Source organism: Falco cherrug, chromosome 4 (genome assembly GCF_023634085.1).
Source record: "Falco cherrug isolate bFalChe1 chromosome 4, bFalChe1.pri, whole genome shotgun sequence".
NCBI classification, from domain to species: Eukaryota; Metazoa; Chordata; class Aves; order Falconiformes; family Falconidae; genus Falco; species Falco cherrug.
In genome coordinates, this window is record NC_073700.1 from 6,518,925 (window position 1) to 6,527,976 (window position 9,052).

The 9,052-nt window shown below is 41.5% G+C and overlaps 1 protein-coding gene across 2 annotated transcripts in view; it reads left to right on the forward strand.

The window, feature by feature from the left end:
* SFMBT1 (Scm like with four mbt domains 1) overlaps positions 1-7,532 on the forward strand; it is a 38,651-nt gene extending 31,119 nt beyond the window's left edge. For both annotated transcript variants that reach the window (XM_027812626.2, XM_005444226.4), the window contains exons 18-20: positions 158-403; positions 933-1,061; positions 1,972-7,532. In XM_027812626.2, the coding sequence (XP_027668427.1) occupies positions 158-403; positions 933-1,061; positions 1,972-2,112 (516 nt within the window). In that variant the 3' untranslated portion in view covers positions 2,113-7,532. The remainder of the gene's footprint in view (positions 1-157; positions 404-932; positions 1,062-1,971) is intronic.
* The last annotated feature ends 1,520 nt before the right edge of the window (positions 7,533-9,052 follow it).

The following is a 9,052-nucleotide window of genomic DNA, read 5'->3' on the forward strand; positions in this document are numbered from 1 at the left end:
ACGTGATCTTTGACCAGCTTCACTTGAAACGGCAAACTGTTAGCTCCTTGTAACCTCAGTTTGCAGTTGACAAATAGGTGGCAATTGTAGCTTTTGTCCTGAACTTCCCATTGTTTTCATTTCATCACTTTTTTTTTTTTCCCCCCTACCTCTTCAGGGCAGTGGGGGAGAAGATGATGATGACCAGGACGAGGTAGATGAAGAATCTCTGACTGAGGATAGTACCTCGGAGCACCAAGACGAATTGCTTGAGGAATCAGAGGTATCGGAGAAGAAATCACTATCGTCCTCTCCTACACAGAGTGAACTGTCTCATTCCCTGGCTCAGGACCGAGACAAGCGGAAGAGGAAGCTCAGGACCTTTTCCTTTTCTGACGATGAAAATAAACCTCCTTCGCCAAAGGTAACTTTGAATGCAGATTTCTGTTCTAGCTTGCTCACTCTTGGGCAAGCACAAGTATCTTGGGAGTATTAATCATTATGGGTGAGTTCTCGTAAAATACTCCCTTACCCCATAAAGGGCATTGTGAAGACACAACAGAATAATTAAAAAATTGTGATTTTTATTACAGTCATATTGCAGGACTGTAAGAAAGACTAAACAGAATGCTGGAGACAAAATGGTGAGCTTTCCATTTCTCAGCTGCTAGCTCTCCTTTTGGTTCACCAGGACAGTGATGTGGTGTCAACCGAATCCTGGTTTTACATCCCTGTTTACTGTCTCTAACAATGTTACAGCTTCTACCCTCAGCACAGTGCTGTTCTGCACATCCCTGCTAACAGAGGCAGAAACCTCTACAATTTAAGCTCCCATTAGAGCTTCGTTTGGCAGCTGAATGTTTGGGGGGGGGGGGGGGGAGCAGAGGGGAGTGTTGGTCCATTGCATATGTAATATTTTGGGGAGTTCTTTTTGTGCTGGGTGGCTTGTCTAGGACATAAAGATGGAAGTTGCTGAAAAGCTGCAGCTGGACAGTAACCCTCTGGAATGGAGCGTGGCTGACGTCGTACGATTCCTCAAATCGACTGACTGTGCACCACTGGCGAGAATTTTCCTTGATCAGGTGTTGTTTTCTGTTACAACATTTAACATCTGCTAAAATGTTGAATCTGGCACTTTGCTTCTTATCCTCTAATGAATCACAAAAAGAAGGTCGTTTAAATTTTATAGTAGGGTTGTGAGGAAACAAACGCATGTGCAACCTTCTGCAGTTTGGGAGAGGAGAGCTAAGGGAATGACCAGAATTTTTCAGGTTTCATAGTACTCGGTGGAGGATATTTTGGTCTGTGGGGCATCCGAATCCCAAAATTATAGAGAATGCCTATGACCAAGCACCATGAACGTAGGAGCCTGTTTTCTAGGAGACAGATTTTTGCCATTTGTTTTTACTTTTCCAAATGATAAATATTTTGTGTTTTGCAGACTAACTGCAAGTATCACGGTGTTGTACAGCTGCAGAAGTGAACGGTTTTGTTTCAAGTGTGACAATTAGAGTACAAATATGAGTCAGGTTAACATTGTACTTGCATCTTGGTTAAAATTTGCCATTAAAAGATCATCATCTATCAGAACTGTTTTACTAGAACTAGTGATGAGTATGGTTTGTGGTAGATGTTCCAGAAGATATGCTTTTCCTTGTAGAACCTCTATTTCTATAGAAAGATGCAGAAGTTAGGTAAAATTACTTTCTGCATGCAATTACCTTGGTTTCTATTGTTAGGTTGATTTTTTTTTTTTTTTTTTTTTTTTTTTTACAATAGTACCTCATGAGATTCTGTCCCTGAGCCAGTTTTGAGCTGATGTTTTGAGAAAGGAGTAAATTTGTTGTGAGAAAGAGATTTTTAAACTGCCTAGAGTAGCAGGAAAGAAGCATCTAATTCACAGTCATGAATCTGAAATTACAGCAAGTCAAAGCTGAAGGAGCAGGGAAAATAAAACCACAAAATCACTATGGAGTTTTTGTCTTCTGACAGGAAATCGATGGCCAGGCACTGCTGCTGCTTACCCTGCCCACTGTTCAGGAGTGTATGGACTTGAAGCTTGGGCCAGCTATTAAACTTTGCCATCACATTGAGAGGGTCAAACTTGCCTTTTACCAGCAGTTTGCTAACTGAGGAGCAGCCAAGCTGACGTGGACCTTTGAAGCACAACTACAAAAATATGCTCCTTTCTCTCTAGCAAGGAAAGCCAAATGAAATTAAACTGAGGCCCTGGTGACCGAAAAGCATCTGTCAGCCTCAGTTTTTTACTTTGACAAAAGGAAGACAACATCTGGAGCAAAATGCCAATGCAAACATAGGGGCTACTCTATCAGCTGCCAGCTCGGGAACACAATAGTCTCTTGCTCTATGGTTCCCCTTTTTTAATGTATTTTTTAATGATTACATAAAAGTCTGCTCTGGTGGGAAATGACATTTCAATAGTTCTGTAGGCACAGAACTTTAAAAGGAGAAACGGATCCTGTTTACGTTAGCATGTGGGCTGCCAGAAACAACCTTTCTCTGTTCCTGATGATTCACAGAATCCCCTTCCCTCCCTGTGGATGAACACTTGCTTTACCACAGCACTGACTTTGGAATGTGCTCTTTGCACATTCGTGTGTTAATGTTGAGTTTTTTTAATGAATTTGTTCATTGTTAGGACAACAACGTGGCCACAGGGTTCTGAATGTACAGTATACAAAGAGTGTGGTTCCTTTTGGTTGGTTTTTTTTGTTTGTTTGTTTTGGTTTTTTGTTTCGTTGTTATTGGGCCTTTGTTTCGTTTTGTTTTTACTACCTCTGTAGCCTGAACAGTAGAAGTGATGAATGAAAAGGGAGGGAACAACTACTTCTGGACAAATCAGCTGTAGCTGCGCAGCAGTCTCTCGTCTGTAGGCATGTCAGGAGTACAAACCAATATCAACGTACAGAGCTTCTGTTCCAAAGCTTTAGCTGAAACCTGTGTAGGTTTAATCTGATGTTACCTTTTTCTCAGATATTAGAAAACTGAATTATTTTGCACTTCTCTTACAGATGGGCTGCAGGAAAAAAGGAAGGAAAGAGAAATGCCTCTGCATTTTCTATATTTTGGTTGTCAGATTTATATATTTTTTTTTTTAATTGTGTGAAGTTATTTCCTTTTTCTTACAGCAAACAATTGGGCCTTGTACACAGAGTGTGTCAGCAGATTTTTGGTTTGCTACCTGAACATCATTTTGGAGAATACATAAGGAAACTGCTATCAAAAGAGCACTGCAACTTAGCTCTGCCAGTGTTTGCATACTGGGAGCTATCTTATGAGGATGACTTTGTATTTTTAAGTATTTGGAGCTGCTCAGGATGAGGCTTGGTCAAAATATGAGGGGTCGGGAAGGGGGTTGTCTGGTTTTTTTAGAGTAAAGGAGAAGGATCAGAGGGACATCTAGCGCCATCAGTAGACCTACAGTAGGATGAACTGCTGATTCTAATTTTCCAGGGTAGTAAAACCCAATCAGCCACTTGCTGTAGACCTGTGCTTGACACTTTAAGTAACAGGGCTTACATTACTTTTCATTAAAGATGTGGGGAAACTTGCATCAGGCTCAAGATCTCCAACGTAAGCATTAGGTTTCAGATGGCTTGCATTCATTCACTCTGCCTGTTCTCAAGAGTATTTGGAGGAGCACAGGCAGGAGCTCTATGTGTGCAGCCCTGGTCCTTTATCACCTATTCAGATACTTTTTTGCAGAAGGCCCCTGGCATAATAAGGTGTTTGAGGTAGGAAGGTGCTCACTGCAGGAATTGTTTAGGAGGGATGCATTTGCTGGTTTCTGATAAACACTGGTTACTCTGGGCAGATGGATTGATTCAAGCATCTCTTAGGCCTAATGTGATCCCTTATTCTGATGCTGTGAGCTGTAGGATTCAGCAAGGAGGTAGTCTGTAAACCAAGAGCTGAGTTTGCACAGTCTGTGTCTGTATCTGCCACATACGTGTTGAGGGGGAGCTACCTCCAGTGAAAACTGTTGAGAGTAAACAAAGCTAAATAACTGGAGTTTATTTTGTTTGCCCCTTAGAATAACTGTCTAGTCAAGGGAGAACTATTTACAGAAGTGCTAAAATCAATGGGGTTTTTTTCCATTCCAGAATCAAAATATAAATATCAGACTGTTTACTAGCTGAGTATTCATGAGGGAGGGAGGGCAGTGTGTAACTGGGACAATTTTTTGTCTCCCAAGTTATAAACAGAGTCTGAAAACATCATTAAATTGAAATAAAAAAAGCGTCCCCCCTTCTTCCTCATGCTAGGTATGTGGCCAATAAATGGACGTTTTGGCTCTTCATACTGTGCTTAGGTCACCGGCCTGTATTTCATTCCCTTAGGACAAGCTCAGTGATAAGCCATTAGGCCTGAAGAAAATGTTGAAAGAAACACTGCTGCTTTGCTGTCAGTGTCTTGTCTCGAGAAATTTGACCAGCAGAGAACTTCTGGGCTGGAAGATGATGCTTTGGTATCATATTTGTCATTCTCCAGGGTTTCCAGAATTTTATTGCACTGATGCCCAGCAGAATTGACCTGCATAGCCAAGAGATGTTGCTTCCACCTTTCCCCATGGACAGATAGATGTCTTTTTAAGTAGTTGTCGGGAGAGAACAGAGCTGAAAGGGTAATTTAGTGAACCTCTTAACATTGGTGCCTAGGGTTTTAAATACAAATGTCATACTTCTTTTTTTCAGTAAATAAAGCAATCAGCAGTTTCAGAGGTTAGTGGGATACTTACTGGTCACCTTTGGCATGTTTTATAGGCTGGATTTTTCTGCCTTGTTTTGGGAGGCACTGACAGTCTGGTCCCAATGGGATCTATTTTTGTTGAGATTTTCAAAAGGGATGTTTTCATTATTTGTGAAATGTTTTTATGCTGCACACGGGTACTGTACACTCTGTTTCCTGGAAAAAATGCACTCTGTTTTATTGCTGGATTTAAAAGGGATAATTGGGGCTTTATCTTGATGGATGGTGTTTCTACTTGACTCTGTTTCAAGTTCCTCGTTCTCTCTACGCGTGGCAGATGACACAACTGCACTTATATTGGTTCATCTTACTCCAACATGACTTGAAATCAGCTCATGCGCTGCTTTAGTTGCTCTGTTTCTTCAAAACTGGATTTTGGATAGCTGATGGCTGAATCTTGGCTTGGGGTGATACCAGTGTTTCACCAGCAGCCGTTGCTGGGACGGCAGCAATTCAGGCTTCAGGGATTTGCGCTGCCCTCTACCACATCATTCACCGTACAATACGACAACGCTGGAGTCCAGGAGAAAGGCAGTGGCGTCTTGCAAATGTCTTCAGTACCAGAAAATGAGCCCTCTGTTGGGCCTCATTTACTGTTTGTGTGGGTGGTAAATGGAAATTGCCCTTGTCTTACTCGTTGAGGGTTTGTATTCTTGCTTGTCATATTTTCATATGCACTGTACAGTCTTGGCTTTGCACATCATAGCTTTAGAAACCTGGTGGTGCCTCCATATGGCACTTGTACTGTACTAAGCTTAGCCTTGTTAGGCAGAAAGATTTTGTTGAGTTTCTGTGGCGTGCTTTCTGCACCAACACAAGGATTCCATAATAGAGAAGTATTTGACCTCCAATAATGTCATGGAAGGTTAATGTGGTAGAATTATCCCCCAAAGCAAGAGCAGCTTGCAGTCCATCCTAAGCTGAAGGCAGCCCTACCAGAAGAGGAGAGGTACAGCACTGATCTTTGTGAAAGAAGACTACTTTTCTCCTAATGCTAAACATTTCTGCAAGTTGCTTTTTGAGGAATGAAATAAAAGGCAAATTTCATTTGTGTGTTGTAAAGAACTCCAGGATTGTTCGCAGTCTCTCCTGGGATTAACAGAAACAGTACATACAGAGCTCGGGAGTGGTTGTTAAGATTATTTTCTCTTGTCACAACTTTCAGCAGTATTCTGTTGCTTTAAGATTTGCTAATGTTTATTCTTGATTCCAATGATGCTTTAAAGGAGGGAAGGAGTATTTAGCTGCTAGATCCACAGAAGTATAAATATATTTACAGTTAACTGGACTGAGCACTTCATTCTTCTGTATAAAGTACAAAGACTTGGTACGTTGTTAGCAAAAGGCAAAGCGGCTTGAGAGATTTTTGAATATAACGGAATAGGCTTCAAAACTATCAAGCTCAAATTGGAGACTGGATACCTTTGGACCAAATTTGTTGTTAGAGGAGAAGTTAATAGATGAAGTAGCCTTACCAAAAGCCCAAAATACACTGATCCTATACAAAGCTACTCCTTAACCAGTCCTTCACATAGTGGCAGACTGGTTACTGCCTGCTGTGAGCTGAAATTACCTAAAAGTAGCTAAGCACAAAGACATAGGCTCTGTCAGGAGACTTCAAGTGTTGGCTGAAGGCTCCATTTTAAATGGATTGTGTGCTGAACCCCTATTTCAGAGTGCTGCCAGCCTTCCCCAAACATGCATGTAGCCTTGTTTTCAAAGGCAGCCTTTTGGGTGAAGGGTTAGAATGGGACTTGGGGAACACCAAGATACAAGCCTCTTTTATTGTTACCTGTTTTTCTAAAAAAAAAAAAAAAAAATAGTTGTACGAAATGTAGCAAAAATGAGTTAAGAATAGTGACACTTTGTCTCCATGGTCATTTCTAGCTTCCTCAACATCACATCTGTTGTTCTGAAATGCACCAGACCTATAAATGGACTTTTTGATGAGAAAACAAAGTTACTCTTTTAGGTGCAAAGCCAGCGGTGTTTGGCTCAGCTTTAAGCCATGGAAGCGAGCAGGTCTTGCGCTGACAAAATTTGGAGGCGGTAGGTCTAACAGACTTAGCACAAACATGGGCACAGCCTGTGGAAGTCCTCTAGCCTTGCACAGTTCAAGAGGAACAGGCCTTCTGCTTGAGACACGGGGACAGTTCATGCAAGGTGTGTGAATGGACAATGAAGTCTGGGCACGGATGAGTTCTTGCCCACTCTGAAAGTTGTTGAGCACCAGTTTCCAAGAAACCTCGTGGAAAAAAAAAATATCCGGAGGTGTCATGTTTCTCCTCTCCTCTTTCATTTTTTTTTTCTGTTTAAAATGAATTTTAAATAATCTTTGTAGACAATCAGAGGTCTTTTAGGAGACAGCCCTAAAGAGTACCTGCTCTCCACCTGTGGGCCTCTTTCTTATACTAACTCATTGGAACTGATGCACTTTTCCTGTATTTTGCCTTTTTTAATTAGCTGCTTGTTCTTAAACAAAGATTTAAATGCATATTGTGTTGTGTCCCTTCTGCTTGTTGTTTTATCATTCTTTAATTTTTAAATATATATATATGCAGTGAGACTGAAGTACTACATGGAAGAGAAACATGCACAAGAAAATATGCCTATTATGTCCCACCATTGTTTGAGCAGGTGTAACAATTTAATCAGAGGATTTTTTAAAAAATATTTTGGATGGATATTTTGCTTGTTTTGTCTGTAAATAGTGTACATACCTTTGTGGTATATGACAGTTTTAAGTGGTTGTAAGAAAATTAAAAAAGATACTTAAACTGTTACTGATGGCTTTGGTGTTAATATTAACAACAAATGATGCTGCTTACCATGAGCAATTTTCCGTCTTACAGAAGTATGGGGGAAACTATAGCATGTTCTGTTACTTGCATGAAAGGTCAATGCAGACCACCTAAATACTGCTTGCATGGGCTTTACGTTAAAGGGCTTGACTGGGTTGTATACAGTTCCCTCAAATGCAGGAGTCCTATTCATCTAAGCTTCTTTCTAAGGTAACAGATTTTGTTTCACAGGATGCTGAAGCTCATATACAAGAGCTGAGGACAGAACCGCGCATCAGGGTAATTTTTTTTTTTATTGCTTCCTTTGGACGTAAGCTGCTTGGTATGATCTGAAGCAAACCTTGCCGACGCTGCTGCTTCTTCTTGATGGTTTTGTAAAGGTTTACACTATCCCAGCCAGTCAAAATTTTAAGAAGAGCTGGCTTTGCTTTCTCTGAATAACATGAGGGTCCACAGGATGTCTCAGAAACAGGTCAGCCTTGTAAAGTTCTTGTTTCCTTACTTGGTGTTCCAACAGATTGTACATGTGTGCTCCTCGGCACTTGTTTCTTGGCTGCACTTCACTTGTCTTGAACTGATTTTATACTGGGTATAGAAAATGCATAGGAGTGGGATGAAACTGATTTGCTTAATACTGTCTTTAAACTTCTATAAATATGTAGGATTTAATGTAAATCCTTTACTTGCCTTCACAGAGCACTGTCTATTTGGGAGAAATCTGAAGGCTTGTGAATAACATATCAGGAGGCAGTGTCTTGTCTGCCACAGGTTTCAGAAGGGTTTATGGGAGTCATGAGGACTGAAAACCCTTGAGGAGGTATTTTTTGGGAACGATCTATTTTAAAAGCATGGAATACGGAGTAACACAAGGCGTAAGCCCTTCAAGTTGTTTCCAGATACATGTGGAAACAAAAATTTTGTGCTTAAAAAGCATGAGGTGAATTTTTAACCAGTATAAGCATCCAGGTCAGGTGTGTGTGTGGAACGTCCAATGTTCAGCAGCAGCTGTGACAGCTTGAAAACCATTCCTGGGCCACAACCAAATAGCTCAGGTCCACGTCGGAATGCAGAGCTGGATGGCTGTGATTCCTGTGTACAAGGTGGGAGAACAAGCAACCTTCTTGGTCCTTGCCCATTCTTTCAGGTAACTCTGCATTCCTGAGCTCTTGCTTTTGATGCAGCTCAAAGCAGAGGAGGGTTCGACCTGGGCTGCCGGGGCACTGAACAGTGCATTCTGGCTGCATGCTCTGCAATTCAGAGAATTTGAGAGCATTTCTTTTTCTAGCTGCAGCTTCCAGACGTTCATGGCACAGCCTGAATATCAGAGAAGAAGCTGCTGCGTGCCAGCACTGCTTGGCATCGCCGGCCGGGAAGGACAGTCACGTAGGTGGGTTTGCAAGATAGAAGCAGCAGATGTCATTATTTGGAGACAACTGTTGCTTCACGTGCTCTGCTTAGTTTTCTGAGCCACCTGAACGCGTTGGGCTTCACGGGCCGTACTT